The sequence below is a fragment of the Macrotis lagotis genome, chromosome 1 (genome assembly GCF_037893015.1).
Source record: "Macrotis lagotis isolate mMagLag1 chromosome 1, bilby.v1.9.chrom.fasta, whole genome shotgun sequence".
In the NCBI taxonomy this organism is placed as follows: Eukaryota; Metazoa; Chordata; class Mammalia; order Peramelemorphia; family Peramelidae; genus Macrotis; species Macrotis lagotis.
The window spans coordinates 10,007,480-10,031,239 of record NC_133658.1 but is presented as its reverse complement, the minus strand read 5'-3'; the positions used below and the strand labels follow the sequence as shown (position 1 = coordinate 10,031,239).

The 23,760-nt window shown below is 43.1% G+C and overlaps 1 protein-coding gene across 2 annotated transcripts in view; it reads left to right on the top strand.

The window, feature by feature from the left end:
- The window catches only part of LPIN1 (lipin 1), a 90,527-nt gene that overhangs the window by 20,678 nt on the left and 46,089 nt on the right, over positions 1-23,760 (top strand). For both annotated transcript variants that reach the window (XM_074195123.1, XM_074195107.1), the window contains exon 2: positions 14,028-14,084. In XM_074195123.1, the coding sequence (XP_074051224.1) occupies positions 14,028-14,084 (57 nt within the window). The remainder of the gene's footprint in view (positions 1-14,027; positions 14,085-23,760) is intronic.

The following is a 23,760-nucleotide window of genomic DNA, read 5'->3' as shown; positions in this document are numbered from 1 at the left end:
GGTTTAATCATTGGCCTGGGGTCACACAGCTAGGAAGTCAGGCCTTCTGATTCCAAGTCCAGAGTTCTATCCAGTGGACTCTGCAGGTTCATTGAAAGGAATAAACTCTGAAACCCGCATCCCATAGTTCGATCTTTGATAGGAATTAGAACCAGAAAGACTTTTGAAACCATTGAACCCAGTGCATTCATATTACAGATGAGGAAACTGAGATCTGAGGCAGTTGGATGTCACAGCAGATAGAATCTGAGTCTTGGAGAGAGGATGGCCCACGTTCCAATCCGGCCTTAGATGTGGATTGATGAGCTATCAAATACAAAGTACTCTGCAAACCTAAATTGCTCTGTCAATGCTAGCTGTTAGTATCAATGGGAAGATTAGGAGGAAGAAGAAGAGAGGAAGGTTTGACGGCATCTTCCCTCTTAGTTTTCCTGCCTCTACTTTTCTCCTTCCAATTCATCCTCATGCTACACCCAGAGTGATCTTTTCATTTAGACCAGTTGTGTCTCTCCTCTCCTCAATGATCTTCCGTGGCTCTCTATTATTTGTCTAACAAGGTTCATTTTAGATGTTAATAATGTACAAAGCATTGTGCTAAGAACTGAGAATAGACAGAGAAAAGTAAGGTGATCTCTGTAACAGGGAGTTGCCATTCTAATGGGGACCGCACCTGAAGAAGATTCAGCTGCAAGACGGATGGGAAGGTCTAATGATCTCCTGGGAGAAGCTGCAGGCTGTCCATCACCTCCACTGACCAAATAGATCAATTTTTGATGTTACATCATTGGCTTGGGCAAGGCCTTGGTGGCTTGTGTCTTCCTCTCAGGGTCTTCAGTAGCTGTGGTTGCAACCCTTGGGAAGCAGGTCGAAGCTACATCTCCATAGGGGCTGCTTCCCAGAGAAGTGCGTGAGGGTGCTGACCTGGAAGGACTACTATTTTCATGACTCTTGGGTTCAGGGTCTTGGACTGTGTCCACTGGGATAGAATGGATCCAACAGAAGAGGTCTGAGGGGAGATGTTGGTTAAGGAGATGATAGTGAGACTTACCTACACCTTCTCCATCAGAGCATCTTGGCTCTTGGGTAACAGTTGGTTGTCAGATGTTGGGAATGGTTAACCCTTCTCCATGGAAGACCATCTGGTTAAGGGAATATCATCCCAGCAGAACTGGGACCAAGTCCTGGGACTCTGGATAGTTCCTTCCTCTAAGCCACACTGCCCTGATATTCCAAATCCCCTCATGTTTGCCTTTGGGGGAGTCCATTAACAGAAAGAATTATTTTAGGTCTCTCCACCATGGCCCCATCACTCTAGACTAACTGGCCACTCCAGGCTACTGAGTGGGCCGTTCTATGGCATACTTGCTTAGGTCATTCCCTCCCCCACAACTCCCATCTTCTTCCTCATCTTCCTTTTCTACCTATTCTACCCATTCTTTAGCCTCTCTTCCTCAAACTCTTTCTTGGTTATACTCAGACCATGGATTTTTTCCCCCCTTTCTCTCACCTATTTTAACCCTGATGGCCTAAGATGCCACGATTCTTTATTCCCATACATGCATCTTGTCTCTCCAATGAGAGTATGAACTCCTTCAGGGCAGGGCCATAAATCATCTTCTGTTATCAGCCGCAGAGATTATCACCATGCTTAGCCTGTAGGACATGGGGCTAATGGGGCTTTGGAGAATTTATAGTCCACAAACACTTAGTAGTTTGCTTCCCATTGGAAATACCCTCAGGGCACAAGTAGGAAACCTTGGGTGTGACCTTGATATGTTGGGAATGGTTAGCCTTTAGTCACCCAAGAATATTGACTGCCCTAGACTAATTGAGACTTTTGAGCAGCCCTAACCCTAAATTTGAGTCCGAGATTTTTCTAAAGTTCAAATCTATTTATGTGCCCTACATATACACCACTGAGTAAACTCCAATTACTCCCTCTCATTTGCAGAATCAAATAAAAAAGTATTCTGTTTGTCTTTTTAAGCCCTTTTACCTGTCCAGCCTTTTACAATTTGTCTCTTCCCCCACCTACTCCCAATGTATTCTATGGCCTGGCAGCATTGATCTCCCACCAGCTCCTCCATCACCAGACTTCTCTTTTCACTGACTCTCCCTCATGCCCCCTCATCTCCACCCTTTGGCTCTTCTCCAAGCTCAGTTCAAACCCTACTTTCTGTAAGAAGTTCCATTCCTCGCCCCTCAGGCTAGGAGTTTCCCTTAGATCTCCAGTTATCCTGCATAATTGTTTGTACATAATTATTGGCCTCTTGCCTCCTCCATTGGGTGGGGGCCCCTTCAGAGAAGGGATTATTTGTTTTAAACCTTTCTTTATAATATCTTTACCATCCCGGAGCTTAGCCCACTGCTTAGCATGCAGTTGGCACTTAATGCATGCTTCTTGATTGGCTACATTTGGAAGGAACCCAGAGGCCATTTTATCTAAGACACACGTCCACCCAGAACAAATGGTCCTCCATCCTTTGAAGACTCTAGAGGAAGGGAAATTCTCAACTGTACTTCTGGAAGGCTCACCTTGTTAGGAAGTTGAACTGATGCCCAGTCCAAGTGGCCTCTTGGCACCTTCCATTTATTCTTCCTTTGATTGGTCCCCCCTGGGGCCAAGTAGAGCAGGCCCCATCCTTCTTTATAAACACTTCTTAAAATTCACAAAGTCAAAGTTACCCTACCCTGACACCTACCACACTTCTCCCCTCTAAATTAAACTTTCCTGTTTTCTGTGACTCTCATATGCATGAAATTGAGGCCTTTTCTCTTTCTTTGGATATATTCCAGTTTTTTCCTAGGTGATGCCCAGAACTGAAACCAATACTCCCTTTCCTAATTCTGGACTCAAGGCTTCTCTTAGAACAGCCAAATAAGAACATGCTCATTTTTTTCTGTCATTTTACTCTCTTGACTCATACATTGAACTTGGGGTCCACTAGGACCCCAGATACTTTTTTGGATGAACTACTGTCTTCTTGTCATAGAGTTTAAAGATGAAGAGATCAAACAATTAAATAGTCAACTAGCATTTTTTTTTAGGTTTTTGCAAGGCAATGGGGTTAAGTGACTTGCTCAAGGCCACACAGCTAGATCATTATGAAGTGTCTGAGGCTAGATTTGAACTCAGGGCCTCCTGACTCCAGGGCTGGTGCTTTATCCACTGTGCCACCTAGCTGCCCCCTAACTAGCATTTTTTAATGCATCTAAGATGTATAAAGCACTGGGTTAGATTCTGGAGTTACAAATACAAAAGCAAAATAAGATCTGGTCTCCTGGAACTTTGTTCTACTGGGGAGATCCAGCACAGCACAAGACATGTACACAAAGGCTGTTTATGGTGATTTAGAGGAGGGGTCATCCAAACTGGGGAAATCAGGAAAGGGCTCTTGAAGGAGGTGGCATTGGAACAGAATCCCGAGGGAACTGGAGGGCTCCAAGGTCAAGAGATTTGGAGAGAATATGCTAGGAATGATGGAAGGTGAGCACAGTAAATAGGTCAATGGGCTTGGAGTATGGAAGTCTGCAGGCGAACTGATGTGCATTAGCTTTGAAAGGGTGGCTAAGACCTGCTAATGAAGGGAATAGTAGGAGTCAGCATTTGGTCTTAAAGGTAATGAGAAGCCATAGAAACTTCTAGAGTAGGGGTCATCTTAGAAATTATCTAGTCCAGAGGTTCTTAACCTTAGGTGTGTGAATCTAAAGATATACATTCTTATACATGCACACACACATAAATAGCTTATAATAGAGTATATTTACATTTACATGAATGTAATACACATTACATGCTATAACACATGTGGAAAATATCTGCACACATGCATATTCATGCATATATGTATATGTAGGGGGGTAGGGAGGTGGTGCAGTAGATAAGTTCTGGGCCTAGAATCAGGTAGACCTGTTCAAATCCAGCTTCAGGCAATTACTCTATGACCATGAGAAAGTCTCTTCACCCTGTTTGCCTCAGTTTCCTTTCTCATCAGTAAAAGGAACTGACTGTAGAAGTATCTATCAAAAAAAACCCTAAATAAGGTTATGAATAATTGAACACAACTGAAACAACTGAACAACACCAAATAAGAGAGAGAGATAGTGGTTTTCAACTGATTTTCTTTGTAATTGTATTTTATTTTATGTTTTTAAAAGTTTTCTTCTGAGAAAAAAAAAACTTCCAGGCTTCATCAGAATGCCAAAGTGGTTCATGGTACAAGGGAAGGATAAGAACCACTGATCTACTCTAATATCCTCTGTGTACAGAGGAGGAAACTGAGGCTCAGAGACTTGAAGTCTCTGAGACAGGATGTGAATCCAGGAACTTGGGTATCAAATGCCTTCTCCATCCCAGAACCTCTTTCAAACCCCTAATTTTAGATGAATTTCAGGGGGAAGGTGACAGCTCTTTTAGGAAATTAATGGGATTTGAGGTCATAGGAGCCTGGCCCAAGCTCTCACTTTACTGACTTGTCCACTGAGGTCCAAACATAGCTCCTCTGCCTACAAATCTCATGCTCTTTGCCCCATGGTAGGCTGGCTCTGGATGGCTAATTGGTCATTAGAAAAAAAACATATTTCCCAACTGAGTGTTCCAGCTATGGGGAAAGTTTTGCCCTTGGGAGAGAGAAGCCCAGTCTCTCCAGGGCTTCTCAGCCCTGTGTTTACAGATTGGTCTCCAAGAAGGGGAAGCTAGGGGTGGGAGCAATGTATGCTTTTTGGTTTCTGGGAGTGACAAAGCCTCCTCTTATGACCTCTCCTCCAGAGCTGCTGCCCAGACTGGCCTGAGAACACAAGGTTCTCCCTGCCCTGGAGTCATTTCATGCCATCTTTATAAATGGAAACTGGGCAGCTGGGCTAGAGGGAGCAGGGCCGGGTCTGACTTCGGTGACTGGGGCTGACCAAGGGCTCACTGACTAATCGTCATCACCCTAATTAGCATCATGATAAAACAATGTGACTTGTTTTTCTGGGGTGACTTCTGAGGCCACCAACCTCTGCCCAGAGCTCTGTGAGAAGATCCAGAGGATTCTGGGTGCCACACCACAGTGAGGAGACAAGGGTGACGGGCAGTGGCTGAACTGAGGTCACATTCCTAGTGCAAGTCTGTCAAATCTGTCTGTCTTGTGAATGAACAGGTCAGAGCTTGGAGAGACCTTAAAAAGAGGTTCTTGCATAGGTTCCAAAGGGTCTGTTTTACTAATTTCCTTTGTAATCCTATGGCGCAGTGGATAGAGATCGGCCCTGGAGTCAGGAGGAGCTGAGTTCAAATTTGATCTCAGAAACAAACTGTGTGACCCTGGCTAAATTACTTAACCTTATTTGCCTCAGTTTCCTCATCTGGAAAATAAACTGGAGAAGGAAATGGCAAGCCACTTCAGTAACTCTGTTAAGAAAACCCCAAATGGGGTGATAAAAAGTCAAATAGGGCTGAACAACAATGAAAACATAGTGATTAGAATGTCAGGGCTGGAAGGGACTGGACAGTTTATGTAATCCATCTTTTTCTTTTTCTTTATTAACAATTTTATTTAAAGTTTTTCTCTCTCTACCCCCCTCAGATGGTTAAGCAATCACATAGATTATACATGTGCAATCATGTAAAACATTTCCATATTAGTAATTTTGTATAGGAACATTGCACTTACTGTATACAACGTTCTCCTGCTCCTGATCACCTCACCATGCATCTGTTCATTTAAGTCTTTCCAGGTTTTCTGGAACCATCCTGCTTGTCATTTCATAGAGTGTAATAATATTCCATTGCAGTCATCTACAACAGTTTAGCCATTTCCCAGTTGATGGATATCCCCTTGAGTTCCAATTCTTAGCTATCACATACAAGCTATCACATTTCTATCTATCTATCTATCTATCTATCTATCTATCTATCTATCTATCTACCTATCACCTATCTTTCTATCTGTCTATTGTACAAATAGATCCTTTCCCCCTTCATTGGATGCTTTTGGGCTATATATCTAGCAGAGGAATTGCTGGATCAATACTATCCTTTTAATTTAATTAAATTAAGTGATTTCCTTCAAATCATACAAGTAATGAGTACTAAACTTTTTTTTTTTTTTGGTTTTTACAAGACAATGGGGTTAAGTGACTTGCTTAGGAACAGCTAGGAATAACCAACTTGGAACTAGCAATATTTTCACCTGGGGCAAAAAGAGTTGGAGGGTGGACACAGAAGTAACCCAGAGGACAGATTAATGGACTAACAGGGAGGCCCATTATGTTGGCATACGGGTTGGCCCATCCAGCAGAGAATCCATTCTTTGTTTCCCTGGGTTGGAGGGAGGTGGAAAAGTGAGACCTGAAGAAGAGTCAGAGTGGCATGAGAGCCGAGGCATGGCAGCCCCGAGGCCAGACAAAGGACTGGGGTTGGGCAGTGTGGGATGATCTGGTGGGAGAGGGAGGGAGCAGAGTGTGGGATCCTAGGACTATCTGTGGGAGGAACCAAGCCTCCTAACAATGGTGCTCTAGGGCAAAATTCCATCTGCCTCTCTCTGGTTATGCCTGGCATCTGACTTCAAGGGCTTTCTAGTCTTGTTTTTCTTAATGTGAAACATTTAACGGGCCTGGCTATTGAATTGGGAGCCCCAGAGACCAATATATTAGGGGATGTTTGTATATGTTTGTTCAGGGAATTCTTCCCTGACAACAGGGAGAAAGATCACACACATATGCCCCCAACTGGCTTTGTAGTTAGGGGAAAAGTGGCCCTCTGCTGCCCACCAATGCTTTCTTAAAGAAATAAACTTTTATTTATATGAAGATTGTCACTAGATTTCTTATCATATCCCCCCCCACTCCTTCCCAGACAATTCTCTTAACTTAAAAAATTTAAAAAGAAGAAAGAATAAAAAGCATTCTGCAGACTTCAACAAGGCAACAAGCATATCAATACTTTATCTGTTATGTCACCTGGGTGCATTGCTGGAATTCAAGTCAGGAGAACCCAAGTTCAAATCCTCCATCAAACACCTATTAGCCATGTGACCCTGGGAAAATCAGGTCACCTGACTTCAAAATGTAATGAGGTGGACTCTGAAGTCTTTTCCATTTCTAAGTAATCTAAATTGGAGGCTACGTCCAGCCAAAGAGTATGGGCATCTCAGTCACTTTCGTCGTATAATTCCAAGATATTTTATAATAACCAATTGGTTATTATACTGCTGAAATGAAGTTCATCAGGGTTGATCATCACCCCACATGTTGTTAATGTGTTTAATGTTCCTCTGGTTCTGCTCATTTCACTCCACCACAATTCATGCAAGTCTTTCCAGGCTTTTCTGAAATCTCATCTCTCCTGGTTTCTTATTTATTTTATTTTTATATTTAAGGCAATGAGTTAAGTGACTTGCCCAAGGTCTCACAGCTAAGTAATTATTAAATGTCTGAGGCTGGATTTGAACTCAGATGAGGAAGTGTGATATAGGGAAACATCATGGCATGGTGGAAAGAATGCATCAAAGGCTCTGGGTGGGAATCTTGCCCTTCCTTTTCTAATTTGAGTGACTTTGTTCAAGTCCTTTGTAAAAGAACACCAGCTTGATTTCTTTTTTTTAGGTTTTTGCAAGGCAAGGAGTATTAAGTGACTTGCCCAAGGCCACATGGCTAGGTCATTATTAAGTGTTTGAGGTCCGGTTTGAACTCAGGTCCTCCTGACTCCAGGACCGGTGCTCTATCCACTGTACCACCTAGCTGCTCTCCAGCTTGATTTCTAACTCTAAATATATGATAAGAAGTATTTTCCATTCTGTAATCTGGTGAAGGAGGCAGTATAATTATTCTGACCCCATTTTTCAGATGAGCACACTAAGGGATTCCCTATGACCACAAAACTAGTTTCAGAGACTAGACCCTTTCCCAGGGCTTCCGAGATGGAGGACAGCACTTTGTCCAGAACCCCGAGTTGGGACCTGTAAGTAGGAATGTTTCCAAGGGAGCTATTTGACCTTCTGAGTGAGCTGGGTCCATATGAACAATACCTAGAACCCAGCCCTGAGAATGGCCCATACAGAACTACGTCCCACTCCAAGGTGGGGCTTGCCCAGAGACAATTCCAAAGCAGCATCCAAAGACTAACCGACTAAATTAGAGGCAGTGGTATGCTGGGGGATAACAAGAGCAGAGATGGTTTAGCCCCTGTGGGGATGGTCCTGGCCATCAGGGAGCAAGACCTGGTTCCATGGCTATTGAATGAGTGACCCTAGTTCTGTAATTTCCCTTTAGTTTCCTCATTTGTGAATGAAGCTGTTGGAAAAGAGGCCTTCGAGGTCTATCCTAGGTCTGACAGTCCAGGATACCCTGAATCTTGTAGACTTTTCATGAACAGCATGCATAGAGATCATCATTCTTTTAGACATTTGACCAAGCTGCCAGGAATGCCAATGATTCCCCTTTTACAGGGCTTGGGGAAACTGCATTTTTCTGGAGTGAATCCCTGCTATTCTTTGACTTTATTTTAGTTTTCCCTTTATGGTTTGTAATAACATCAAGGCTCTCTCTATTCCTATCTTTCTCCCCCCCCCCCATTTTTTCTTCTCCCCCTCTTTTTCTTTCCCTTTTTTCCAGTTCTTTCTTCCTCTTCTCCCTGCTGCCTCTCTCCTTCTCCCTTTCTTTCCCCCTTTTATTCACTTTTTCTCCCCTCCTATCTCTCTTCCTCTTCTTTTCTGTTCCTTTCTTTTCACCTTTCCCCTTTCTACCCTCTTCTCATTCAAGTTTAAAATAAAAACAAATAAAAATTTAGAAAAAAAACAATAAATGCTGCCAGAAAAGAGATTTCGACAAAATGGCCTCTGATGTCCCTCCCAGCTCTGGATTATAATCTGAAAATTGGATGAAAGAAAAGCATATATAAATTACCTACTATGTGCAAAATACATTAAGAATAGAGAAGAAAGATACAAACCAAGGAAGCTCTTAATCTGGGATGCTATCATTCTAGCCATGAAATACAGACACTGTGCTGGGGGGGGGGGGGCGGAGAAACAATTTTTCAGATGGGAAGGCTATTTCTCTCTTCCTTCCTTACCCACCCTCCTTTTAAAAAATATTTTTAATTCATATATTATTTGTTCTATCACCATAGTGGCGCATGTATCTCTTCCCTTCTGCTTCCCCAAGAGCTCTCTATATGACAAATAGTATTTTTTAAGAGAGGAAAAAGAAAAAGGACAGGAAAACGGACTGAGAAAATTACTGAGAAATTCCAAAACCAAATGTAATGTACATGTAACACCTGTGGACTTCCACCTCCACCAAGGGTGGCCTGGGGCTGTCATCTCATCTCTTTTTATTTGCTGTCCTTTTAATTTTTTAAATTTTGTTCTATTTACTTTTCTTTGCAAGGCAAATAGGGTTAAGTGGCTTGCCCAAGGGCACAGGGCTAGGTAAGTATTAAGTGTCTGAGGCCAGATTTGAACTCAGGTACTACTGACTCCAGGGCCGGTGCTCTATCCACTGCGCCACCTAGTTCCCCAACCCCCCTCCCTGTTCCATTTACTTTTGATTGTTTTTTGGGTGTGTGGCTATGCCTCCCATTATATTGTAGTTGTTGGATGTATTTCCTTGGCTCCACTGACTTCACTCTGCATCTGTTCATATAGATCTTTCCAGGCTTCTCTGTGCACTCATCACTGTAGTATTCCTTTACATTCACATGTCACAATTTGTCAGACATTGCCTAATTGATGGGTCTCTAGTTTGTTTACGATAGCTGCCAGAAAAGTGCAGTTTTCTGATAGTTAAGAATAGTAAGCAAACTTGATATCCATCAGTTGGACAATATCTAACAAATTGTGGCACGTGAATATGTTTTGATATTGTGTTTGTGTATAGATAAATTTAAACAAATATAAATATAGAAATGAATAAATGCTGAAGATATGATAATAAATGTATTAAGTAATACCTGAGTATAAAATATAAATGTCTGTGTTGTGTATGTTTTATGTGTGTGTGTGTATATATTGCTTTTTTGAGATATAACCCCAGTAATGAAGTTTCTGATTTAAAAAGTTAACATTGGGTGGCTAGGTGGCGCAGTGGATAGAGCACCGGCCCTGGAGTCAGGAGTAACTGATTTCAAATCCGGTCTCAGACACTTAATAATTACCTAGCCGTGTGGCCTTGGGCAAGCCACTTAACCCCATTGCCTTGCAAAAACCTAAAAAATAAAAGGGGGGTGGCTAGGTGGCGCAGTGGATAAAGCACCGGCCCTGGAGTCAGGAGTACCTGGGTTCAAATCTGGGCTCAAAAACTTAATAATTGCCTAGCCGTGTGGCCTTGGGCAAGCCACTTCACCCTGTTTGCCTTGCAAAAAAAACCCCAACAAAAAAGTTAACATTTCAGTTGTTTGGTATGATTTCTCCTTGTTTCCTCCTCACCTCCTTTTACAATCAAACTCTGGGCATTCGTATCTTCTGGCATGGAAAGCATGAATTCTACTTTTCTAAAGATGAGATGTGGGGTGGCAAGGACTCTGACAGGGAGGGAAGTGACTGGAGAGCTAGTCTTTCAGATTGCCATTTGCAGAGAAGGTGGTGATCTACATTGGTAGAGGGCCTTTCCTCCCCTGGAGTTCTTACGTCCATGAAACCACAGGGACAGTTCCTCTCCCCTGTCCCCCCATAAGTTTCCCATTTCTCTACGGGCACCCTATCGGTCATTGCTGGTTCTTCAGGGGCCGTTCTTCCTAGGCCATCCTTGCTCCTCTCTATAGGGCCAAGCTTGGCCAGTCCCCACCTGTGGTTTTCAACCTCCCCTCCTTTCAGCCTCAAATTCTCTTCTTATTCATATTGGGGAGAAATCATATGTTGGCTGTTTCATTTGAAACTCCATTTTTAGTCAGAGGCCAATCCAAACACTGGGACTTTCAGCTACTGGCAGGAAGCCTAGAGTGCCTCGTGCTAAGTGGCTCAATCTAACTATTGTCCTCTGAGAGTGCTGTTGGGGAACTCGACGATCCAGAACATTTGTATACTCAATCCCTGATTTTTTTGCATCATAACCAAATATTTCAAAAGGAACTGAAATGGAAGCAACAGTGTCCATCTTGACAAGAGTTTCAAAATATGTTTTTCCTTCCTGAGAACTACAGCTAGATAAAGGGGCTGCTGGGCTCCTGGGTTCTCTTTATGGTCACTCAGGGACCCCCTCAGCTCTGAGTCTGCTGCGACTAGATTTAGTCCTGGGGAAGTATGACTTCCAAAGTCTCTCTATGTCTCTCCCTTTTTGAGAGAAGGAATTATTTAATTTATTATTATATTGTTGTCATCATCATCATCATCATCATCATCAGTCATCATCATTATGTATTTGTGCCCTTAGCCAGCAAGAGTTCCTGGTTTAATAGAAAGCATTTGTGTTTGATTGATTTGTATCCCCCCCCCCAGAGATTTAGGTGGAAGAAGATTATTTAAAGCATTGATCTGGCTCATGATGAGGGTCTCACCAAAATTTTGCGAAGAAAAACATTCAATGTGCAGTGTTGAGAAACCATTTATTTCCATCACAAATAGAACTACTCACCACACCAGAGACCCACATTTTCTGCTCATTGACAGCAAAACATAAAACAGCAGTCAATGTTTTACAATTATTGTTTGTACTCATCCTAGAAAGTTAAGACTCAGATCCATTAAACCATGAAGAATTTGTCGGGATTGCTAGTTAAGCCTTTTACATTTCAACGCAGCTTTGTACTGTCTATCTTCTCCTTCTGTCCAGACAGTCCGGGTCCTGGCTCATCCCCCTTTCACCATTTGAAAAAGCCTCTTGTCATTAGTCAGAGCTATCTGAGAGCCGGGGATCAAGAACTTCTCAAACGTGTGGATGCTGCCTCCAAACTCGAACAAATCCATCTCAAGCTTATTGCATGATCACCTATACTCAAGGAAAGCACACGAGCAAAAGAGGCCTTCAGAGGCTCAGACTTAAACTCATTTCCTTAAGCTTTTTCTTGTTCCATTGACCATTTGAAAACCTTAATCATGGGGTTGCTGGGGTGGGAGAAGGTTGGCCCCTCCTGCAGACGCTGAAAAATGAGTTGCCAGAAGTCCTAGAGAGTTGAAGGTAGAAACATCCAGAGTCTCTCTCCTTTGTAATTAATACAGGACCCACTCCTCCTCCTGTCTTGGGATGCCAGGACCACTCCTCTCAGTGTGGGACCATCAGGGTACACAGGGTGAATCTTTTCATGCTATTGTACACAGTTTGGTTACAAGTTCCTCAGGTCCCAAGGGAGAGTATTGACCAAGATGAGCACCCCATCCCAAGTTGTTGTTGGTTCTAGGTGGTTCAAAAACATTCTAGCTATAACTAGAACTCCAGCTATAACCCTGAGACAAATGGGTCTCCACATTTTAATAACTTTCATGACCTTAATGTTCTATATTCTATATTTAATGTGATATTTTCATCACTGATAAAAAGGACCAACTCTCTATGACCTAATCAAAAATTCTTTATGAGTTGTTAGGTATTAAAAATAAAAATCATTCTTGGTGCCTAAGTTTCTGGTGACAAGCCTCTGGATGCTCAGCCAGATTAATCTTGATGACAGCCCCACCTTGTCCAGCTTGGGGGATGACAGGATCTAGTGGAAAGACAGGATCTGGTTTTGAGTCAGAGGACTTGGGAATATCTGAGTCAACCTTAGGACATAGAATGTTAGTGCTAGACAACACAGGATGTGGGAGCTAGAAGGAATCTTAGAATGGAGAATATCAGAGATGATTTTAGAACAAGCAATGTTATTAGAGTGACCCTGGAATGGAGAACATAGAATACAGGAGCTGGAAGAATGGAGAATATCATAGGGGACCTTAGAACACAACATGCTGACATTAGGAGAAACCTTAGAACATAGAATAGAGAATATAGGAACTAGAAGGAAACTTAGAATGGGGAATATTAGAGGTGACCTTAGAATGCAGCATGTTGACATTAGGAGGAACCTTAGAACATAGAATATAGGATACAGGAGCTGGAAGGGACCTTAGAATAGAGAATATTAGAGGTGACCTTAGAACACAGCATGCTGTCATTAGATGCAACTTTTAGAATGTGGAAACTGGAAGGAACCTTAAAATAGAGACTATCAGAGGTGACCTTAGACTACAGAATGTTAGTGCTAGGAACTATTTTCCAATGCCAGCACAGAATGCAACAGCTGGAAGTGACCTTAGAACAGAGAACATCAGAGTTGACTTTAGAACAGACTATTGGAGCTTGGAGGGGCCTTGGAACATAGATTGTCAAAACTGGGAGGCCCCTTAGATTAGAGAATACCATCAACTAAAAAATCTTTAGAGCTAAGAATACATAATATAACAGTTAGAAAGAACCTTAGAACATAGAACACAGCCCCTTCCAGCTCCAAATCCAGGCTTCCATAATCTTCAGCATGTTCCTCAATGAGTTCTACAGATTGGCCTCTGTAAAATAAAGTTAATTCTATTTTTGCTATCAGATTCACCAAGTTGTGTTAAGGAAATGTCTTTGTAAAGTGGAAGGTTCTGCATCAAGATGTGTTATCCTTTAGGTCTGGTGGAGCCTCAGTGTTGATCTAGCTCAGGCTGATGTTCTGCACATAAGGCATCTGAACCCTGAGAGGTGGAGGAACCTTCCCTCCTGGCCAATCAGTATCAGATTCAGGGCTAGAACCAAGGTTCCTAGTCTTCTAGACTATATTTGATCATTTCTTTTTCCCCAGAGAGGAAGTCTTTAAGACTGAAAATCCCAGGACATCAGGGCTGTCCCTGTTCCTCTTGCAACAGCAGCTCTGGATAAGGAAGCAGGCCTTCCTTGTTCGGCACATTTAGAATAAAATTATGCTATGATGAACAATGTCTTCAGCATTTCTTACCAGGAACCATGCATCTTAGGATCCCAGAACTTTGAAATATAGATGTAACAGCCATGTTGGTTCCACTGAGGCAGCTGGGGGAAGAATGGGAAACTCACTTCTGTGACTCAGTTTCTTTTTTTGTAAACTTTATTTTTAGATTCCAATGATGAAGGACCCCGGATGGATCCGAAATGTATGGACTTCTAACCTTAATGTGAGTAGTTTTAAGAGCAGCAATACTTTTTAAAAAATTCTAATCATTCAGCATTTATTTCTTCCATCTCCCACCTATTCCTAACTACCCACCCCTGCCCCTGAAAAAAAACCCCAAATCCTTATATTAAATATGCATTATCAAAGAAAAACAAATCCCCATAGTTGGATGGCCATCTCTTTTGCCAAGGGGGATTAGCCTGAACCTCAAGAGTAGACTGGCTTCACAGTGATCAGAAGTCAGTAAATTTAAATTTAACTATGAGGCTATGAGCAAAGCCTTGTTTTCAAGGCCATGTTAGTTAGTATTTTTACTGAGTTTTTTTTATCATTTGACCAACCACTTTTCATTTTGGACACATTCCAAATGTAATCTGAGTCCAATGAAAACCAACCCAACAAAATGAGCACTGCTAATGTAGAAACAAGGAGGTCTCAGAAGCCAACTCCTATGTGAACAGGTCTCCCCAAAGCTACCTCTCCAAGTGGACATAGAAACCTCTGCTTGGATGCCTCTAATAAAAGGGAAGCCACTTCCACCAAAGGCCAACCATCCCTTCTTGGGACAACTCTGATGGATTCAGTTATCATTTAGTGAGGACCTACTATGAGCTAGAATGTGCTAATTTGGCATTTTCTAATTAGAATTAAAAAGTATCTCCTTAGATCAATCCCAAATCTTTGCAATTTTTAAACCAGGGCTTCTTGTTTGGATCTTTGGGGCCAAGCAGAATAAATCTAATTCTTTTCCCCTGGGCAGCACTTTGGTCATTTGATATGATGCCTCCCCTCCCTCCCAAAGCTTTCTCTTTTTCCATTCAACATTAAAAATTCCTTCAACTGACCTTTGGGATCCCAGGTGATATCCTTGATTAAAAAGAAAAAAAAGAAAAGGAGCAAAAGTGACTCTCCAAGATATCAAATATCTTCTGCCATTGGCAGAGAATTGGATTTAGGGTCAGGACATTTGGTTTCCAATCTATCTTGGACCTTCATCTTTAGGCATGACTTTGGGCAAGTTGCTTAATTTCTTACCTCCTCTGTAAAATGAGGGAATTGGACTAGCTGACCACTGAGGAACTTTCAGGGTCTGGAATTCTAAGATTAAACTATGGAAATATAGGGAAATTGGGGAGAGTGAAGGGTTTTCTTAATAGAAATACAAATTAACCAGTTTATTTTTTAGATCTGTGGTCAGATGAAGGCTGGGCAGTAGTGTTGTTTTAATGGATTTGAAATTGGTGAAATGGTCAAATCCAAAGAGAATTCACTGATAGTGATGCTAACCAGGTAGAATGCCCCCAGGACCTGGGCTGAACCTCACACCACTGAATACTTTTATCTATGATAAATAAAGGAATCCATAGATAGAAAGTTTAGGAAGTTTTTAGTTGACAACAATGTAGGTTACCTAATGGAAAGAATGGTAAGAGTCAGGACAAACTTTGACCTTATGCTGAATCTAATAAAATGAAATTTAACAGCAATGAATGTAAAGTCCTACACTGAGGGGTCAAAAATCAACTCTGTCCATGCAAAGATGGGGGGAGGCTTGATTAGATAGAAGTCCTGCTAAATAAAGAGAAGTTGGTTTTAGGAGATGTATGTAAGCTCCATGGGAGTCAGCAGATGAGATGGCGGTCAAGAAATATGACTTATTGGATGTATGAAATGAGAGAGGTCATGTTTCCAGAAAGGAAGAAGGTGACCAACCCATTTTGTTGTCTGTTCAGGACTGTGGACCCACAAGTAGGAGGGGGTCTCAAGCTCCCATCCTGAGGATTGGTTGAAAGACCCCCAGAGGATGGTTATAGAGGCCAGGGTCACTGGCAGAGGGATTTAGTTCATTCTTCTTGGGTAAAATGGATGGAAGTCATAAAAAGACAAACTTATGTTTTGACATAAGGAGAAAATTTCTAGGAAGAACTCTCCAAAATGCAATCACTTCAATAAGCATTTATTAAGCACCAGCTCTGCTCTTAAAGAGCCTCAATTCTAAATTGGATACTTAAAATGGGTATATACTGAAAAAATGTTAAATACAAAGTTGTCAACAACCAATGAGGTACGATGCCCAGTGTCTTAGCTACGAAGACAGGGAAAGGGGGCACTGGTGGTTGAGGGATGGAGTCATGTTGTTATCAATGTTGTCTTTGTGGAGTAGAAAGACCACTTCTTGCTTCTGGAGTCCCAGAAGCTGGGTTCAAGTCCTGCCCCTGCCTCTTACTAGCTGTGTGACCTCTGACCTTCCGTGCCATTATTTCTAAAAGAGGCATTGCATTAAGTACTTTGAATATTTCCTGGGGTTGTTTAGATCTAGAGACAAGAACAGTCCTTTTTAAACCTAAATAAAAGAGATTATCTTTCTGGAAGACTTTTTTTCTGGGTACTCTATGAGATAATACCACAGGATATTGGTCTATCTCTGTTATGGGCAGGGAGATCTTAGGGTTGGGGGCAGGCAAGCCTTAATCCATAGGGTAAGTTCTGTGATTGATTCAGGAAGGTTAGTCTACTGAGAGAACCATCCAGAAGCATCTTCTCGAGAGGTGATCAAAAACTCTCTGGGAATTCTCTGAGAAGTTCATGTGGACTGAAGGAGTCATTAAGCATGGAACCCCAGGGAGGCAGCTTTGGGACCTGACTTGGGCTAAGAAGGCCTGGCTTCCATTCCTGCCTCCACCACTAAATCCTGCGTGTCTATTGGCCAAGAACTAGCCTGGTTAACATCCTAGAAAGTCATTACTAGAATGGTCACAAGAAATCCAAGAGAGAGAGAAAGAGAGACACACAAATACAGAGATATAGAGACAGAGAGAGTGAGACACAGAGACAGAGACACCTAAAGACAGACAGACACAGACGCAGATGCAGACACAGACACAGATGCAGACACACACACACACACACACACACACACACACACACACACAGAGTTGGGTTGAGAGGTAGATTGATGAATTTTTAGCCAGAGAAATTGTTGAGACATTGAACAAGATTGTACTGGACTATGAGGGACATGAGTAGAGTGACAGGCTGCCACCAAAGGGGGGCAGTTAGAACTTTTTGCTCCAAAGGGCTGATTTCGATGCCATTATTAACAACAGTTTATTCAGTGCTACTGCTCATTCGAGAAACAAAAGAACTAAACACACTAGTTTACATGAAATTAGTTAAGCAAGAAACTTCCAGAAGAGAGACTGGATGATTCCTCCTTCCCCTTGCCCCTCTCCCGGGTGCTCCCCTTTTTACTCCAGTTAGGGTAGTTTTGAACCATGGATCCTAGGCAGGATTTGGATGCTGAATATAGTGGTAGTGTCCACTGTAATGGGGAGACAGCGGGACAAGGCTGTTCCAATGGCTAGTTAAGAAATTAAAAGGGGCAGCTAGATGGCACAGTGGATAAAGCACCCGCCCTGGAGTCAGGAGGACCTGGGTTCAAATCCGGTCTCAGACACTTAATAATTACCTTGGCCTTGGGCAAGCCACTTAACCCCATTTGCCTTGCAGAAACCTAAAAAAGAAAGAAATTAAAAGGTAGTGACTATGGCTCAGGGGAAAGATCACTAGATTTGGAGTCAGATTCAGAAGTATGACTTTGCATGAGTCATTTTGTCCCTCTAAGAGGTGGGTCCCTTTGTGAGCCTACATGAAAAAGCCCATGAGCCCATGGTCGTATGACTTAGAAGCTTCCATGTGGATGGAAAGGAGGGCTCGGAGGAGAGAGCCAGCTTCATGGTGATTGGAGGCTGTCTTTAGAGGAGAGATCATCCAAGAGTCAAGGGGATGGACAGAAGAGACCCTGCCCAGAAATTCTGTCCTCCTTGGCCCAATCAGGGCCAGGAACATGGACCCATGGGAGCTGGTGGCGGTTGGGAAAGGTGAAAGGCTGAGGAGTGTCCGTGGACTAGAGGAGAGAGTCACTTCAGAGAAGTAAGTACCCATTTTCTGGTTGGACAAATGAACAGGGGCCTCTGCCTCCTCAGGCATGTGGGTGATCCAGGAAATGGCTCTAGGATTCTTGGGGTGTCCTTTAGGTCTGTTACTATGGAAATGGGGGGGCATCAGAGCTTGGAAGTGAGAGGGAGGGAAGGGTGAGAGCTAAGAAGAGACACAAATATTGAGGGGGGGGGGAGGAGAAGGAAGTCTTCAGGCTCTCCTCCATCCCCAGAATTGCTGCTTTGTTTACACTCAGGATTGATTAGATCTTGTGCCTCTCAGAGAAGGGAAACTATTTGAGGGAGGGATGGTTTCATTCTCTCTTGGTCTTGCCAGCATCTAACACCGTTCCTTATGTGTATTAGACGCTTACTGAATGTTGGTTGAGTGAATGACTGAATGAATGGAAAGGAAGGGAAGCAGCTGAAGCCTGGATCTAGTTGTTACATATTTCTCTTCATACTCATCAAGAAGGGAGTGTGGCTACCTCCAAGGGGATGTGTGATGGGTCACCACCCTGTGGACTGACTATGGGCAGGATTGATTTGTTGATGAAGGGAGGATGAGCCCCTCCTCCAGGAGACACACTCGGTAGGAAGAGATCTGGACTTGGCATCATGGGATCTCAGTTCTCATCTCAGTCCAATCGCTTCTTATAAGTTCTTGGCAAATCACTTCCTCTCCTTAGTACTTGGCTTCCTCATCAGTAAAATGAAAGGACTGGGTCAGGGGCACTAGTAGATGATCCTGTCTCTGGGCGCAGGATGTAGTGCTCACGGATCAGCTCACTTGAATTCATCAAGTTTTGCTGTTGTTGTTGTGTCATAGCAACTCCTTGTGACCCCCATTTGGGGTTTTCTTGGCAAAGATACGGGAGTAGTTCGCCATTTCCTTCTCTAGCTTATTTTACAGATGAAGAAACTGAGGCAAACAGGGTGCAGTGACTTGCCCAGGGTCACATAGCTAGTGTCTGAGGTCATATTTGAACTCAGGTCTTCTTGATTGAAGGCTTTTGTGCTTTGTTACTTCTTTTGAGACTGTGGTTCAGTTCTGAACTAATGATGAAATGGAAGGAAGCAGTGGGTGAAAGTTTCCATGTTTCATTCCATGTCAATGGGTAGGTGTCTCAATTCTGGAAAGGGTATAGACCACAGAGATCAGTCTTTCTGGAGTTCCCAGATATATGGTTATTTTTTTTAAAAAGAGAGTCCCAATGAGTTCAGTATGTCCCTCTTTTAGGTTTCACAATGGAGAAGCCAATAATCTGAAAATCAGTTGAAAATCCAACCATGCTGTGGCTGGAGAAAGGTCAAGCCAATTGCAACAATCCCCAATCTATTGAATTCTTGGATGGGCAACCACATTAGAAACGATCTTTGACCTATAATTATATTTTGCTTCAATTCCCCTTTGCCTTGCTAACATTCCTCACTAGATTTCTTCATGCTGCCTTTTAACTCTTGCCCTCTTTCTCTCCCACTGCCAAGGCCCTGTCTCCCTAATGACCTTTTATTTATTTGCATCCATTCTCTTTATATTTATTCAATGAATGCATATATATATTTATATATAATATTTAATATTCATTAGATCCTCCCCCCCCCTTAAAATGCCAGCTCCCTGAGTCTAGGATTTCTTTCATTCTTTGCATTTTTATCCTTAACACCTAGCTCAATGCTTCTCATACAGTAGGTGCATACTAAATATTGACTGATGGATGAGGAGACCTGGGTGGGACAAACAACCCGGCTGAATGGATGGGGAACTGAAACCAAGAGACCTGAGCTCAGTTTTGGCTGTAACCCTTCAGTTGGGTCTCCTCTCCCAGCCTTAGTTTCCACAAATATAAGATGGAGATGATAGTTATTCTGGCAAAGCTCACCTCACAAGGTTGTTATGAGAAAAGAAATTTGTAAGTCACAAAGGACTCTCAGATAAAATGTGAGTTGTTTTTGGCCACTGAAAGGCCTTTTGTTTGCCAAGAAGACCAGGATCAAAACCCAGGATGGCCTTCCCCTTGGCCTTGCCATGAAAGGGTTTATAATCTGGAGCTAGCTCACAAGAGTTTATTATTTCAAAGTCATCAAATAATCAAAGGATTATTGATTTAGAGCTGGGAGGTACCTGATGCAAGTCTAGTTTCCTCATACAGCAGAAGAGGAAATCAAGGCAACATGATGAGTCAGGATTCTTGCTTAGAATCAAGTGACACTGATGACCCATGTTTTCCATGTTGCTCTATGTGTTTATAGGGAGGAGACATTGAGTGGACTCAATAGGGTGCAGATTGATTTAGAATTGGAAATGACCTTGGAAGTCATCTGGCTGACTGTCCTCTTGTTACCCATGGGGAAAACTGAAGTCTGGAGAAGAGCCACAAGTTTTAGCTTGCCTAAGGTCACCAAGCTAGGATCTCCCACTCCCACTGTATCAGGGCAGGAGCGTTGAGCTCAGGTCTTGTATAATGGCTGCATAAATTATGGACAATTCTCAACCTCTCTGATGTTAGAGTGGGAAGCCCTCATTCTGACGTCATTAGCCCACAGGTCTGCAGTGGGAAGGACTCTACTTTAACATCCTTTGAGCCTCCAGAAATGGAGCTATGACTATCTCCCTGTAGGACCTTTTCCTACTAGATACTACAAGACCTATTTCCCTTCTTATCACCCGAGGCCTTTGGTCATGGTCCACAGAGATCTTCCCAAGTTCTCCTGGCCAATGGATGTGATACGAATCCCTTTTTTTGAGTGGGGCTTCCAAACTTCCTCATGACTCCTGACCATTTTCTGAAGGGGGCAGGGGTGAATACTTAGGTTTATTTTTTTTTAATTAATTAATTTATTTTGAATTTTACATTTTTTTCCCCTAATCTCACTTTCCTCCCCAGACCACCCAGTCTGTTAGTCTTTCCATTGTTTCTATGGTATACATTGGTCTAAGTTGACTGTGATGAGAGAGAAATCATATCTTTTTTTTTTTTTTTTTGCAAGGCAATGGGGTTAAGTGGCTTGCCCAAGGCCACACAGCTAGGTCATTATTAAGTGTCTGAGGCCGGATTTGAACCCAGGTCCTCCTGACTCCAGGGCCGGTGCTCTATTCACTGTACCACCTAGCCACCCCTGAGAAATCATATCCTTAAGGAAGAAAAATGTAGTATAAGAGATGGCAAAATGACATAAGATGACGGGTTTTTTAAAATTAAAAGCAATGAATACTTAGCTTTATTAACACTCATTTCATAGACGTGGCATCCCAGGGCTCCAGTCTTTTTGTCTTGAGGCTCTTGGTATAGTAAAAGAGGAGGGAGGGAGTTGGATTTAGACATAAGGAAGAGCTAGAGCTGAATTCTGCCTCCACTATTTGGTAACTGCATTGCCCTACGCAAATCCCTTAACCTGTCCCTCAGTCTTCCCAATGTGTAAAATGGGTTCAGTCATTTACTACATAAGCCACTCCAAAGAGTTCATGTGAAGCTTCAATGCCATCATATATACAAAGGGTTTTGCCACTTCGAGGTTGGTGAGTACTTAATAATTGTTGCTATTTCTCTGTGCTTCTTCTTCTGGTATTGATAGTTCCATAAAAGCCCTTTGATTAACCCTCCACTTGCCTTTCTCTTGGCTTCATATGCCTCGACCATCCGATAGATCCTCACAGGGACTGTGAGTCCATCTGTCATCAATAATCATTTATTAATCCCCAACTGTGCACCAGTCACAGGGCTAAACCGTGGAGACCCAAAGAGAAGTAAAAGACAACTTGTTCTGGAGAAGTTGACAGTCCAACTGGCAACCATGCTGAAGATGTTTTAGACTGGGGGCAGTTAGGTGGCACAATGCATAGAGCACCAACCTTGTAGTCAGGAGGACCTGAGTTCAAATCCGGCCTCAGATACTTAATAATTACCTTAGCTGTGAGACCTTGGGCAAGCCACCTCACCCTATTGCCTTGCAAAATCAAAAAACCAAAAAACCCCCAAAGAAGCTCTAGACCAGAAAAATGGGAGGTCATCTCAGAGGGAAAGCCCTGGAATTGAGAGGGATGGGGCAGTGCTTCTTGTGGAAAGGAACATTTGAGCTAGGAAGCCAAGCAGGGGGCACAGCCAGGGAAAATGCCTGGAGATGGGAGATGGAAGGACTCTAGTGTCCCTAGATCAAAGAGGATATGGTGGTAAGGGAGGCATGAGATCTGGAATCCAATACAATATTCTAGATGGGGTGAAACCTCTAATTAGAAGGAAATTACATCTCTAGAAGGATTTTCAAATGACTCCCACTCGAGTGCAACAGCTCCCACTTGGTCCAGTGGATAGATTGCTGGCTTTGGAGGGACCTGGATTTGAATCTGGGTACTGCTGTTTCCTGCTTGGGTGATCTTGAGCAAGTCATTTCCCTTTTGTGGGTCTCAGTTTCCTTCTCTGTAAAATGGAGGGAGTGGACAAGATCACTTTGGAGGTCAATGCTAGTCTAAGTCCTATCTGCCATTGACTCTCCATTAATCATCGTCAATCAACAAGCGTTCGTCAATCTGCTCTGCCAGGGAATGAGGCGCAAAGCCGATGAGATGACAGTCTAGGTGACTAAGAGACAAGACGTCCATCTATGTCAATCTCTACATCATAGCACTAGCACCTGGGGGCTCAGAAAAGACTTCATGTAGATGGATGGATTCCACCTGTGACCTTGTGGCCTTTCCACCAAGACTCCAAAATGCTGCCCAAAGATGGGGGAAAGAAGGGTACAGCAGGTCTCTTCCTTGAGAGAATGGTTCCTTGGGTTCTGGTTCTTTTGAGGATTATCAGTGCTTGGTACACAGCAGGAGATTAATATATGCCTACTGGGTGGATGGTAGCTTCCTTGAGGATTAGGAAATTTGACTCTAGTCTAAGGTCATTTTGACTTCACACAGTTGCTTTGCCAGCTGGGATCTCTAGGCCTTCCCTGGGGTTCTGGTGTGTGTTGAAAATGGACTTGGAATGTGGGCCGTGCCTTAGGAAATTGCTCAATAGATGGACAGCTGTTGTAAGCTCCGGTGCTCCTGTCGTAGTGGGAAACCAAGGCCTGCTGGAGTGGGGATGGGAGAACTTTCTCCACTGCCCCCCCAACCCTGCCATGGTGGCCACTTCACTGGATCTTCTCTCACCTGTGCCACAGGGGCTTGCTCGGCTTAATCCTGGCCTATATTCATCCAGGACTGCTCTTAATAGTGCAAACATTTTCTCGGCCTGTCTCAGACAACAGTGTTTTTCAGTCATCCAGGAGGGTGACTTTCCTTTGCCCTTCACTGCTGTTTTTCCTTTCATTTGTTTGGCTAGGCAGCCGAACTGACATTCCAATCCCTACTTTGGCATGACAGAATGTTTCTTTGTGTGGGTGACTCTGGATCTCGGAGCAAGGCTTGGGGCAGGTCCTCTGATGTGCGGCACTGAGCACCCCAGGGGCTCAGAGGCTCCCAAAGGAGCACGATGGGCCTCCCCTCATTATTGGTGTGGGCATAATACAATCCTTGGCCTAGGGACCTCAGTGATGCTCTAGCCCAACTCCCTCTTTTACAGATTAGGAAACTGAGGACCCAGATCACACAAGGAGTGAAGGACAGAGTTGGTTCCAAACTCAGTGAACTTTCCACTGGGGAGTACATCCTTATGAACAGAACAATAGAGGAAGCTTACATATGGATATACACTGACATCCCCGAATCCTCCCCCTAGAATATCTGAATGGCGGGGCTCTGGGGCA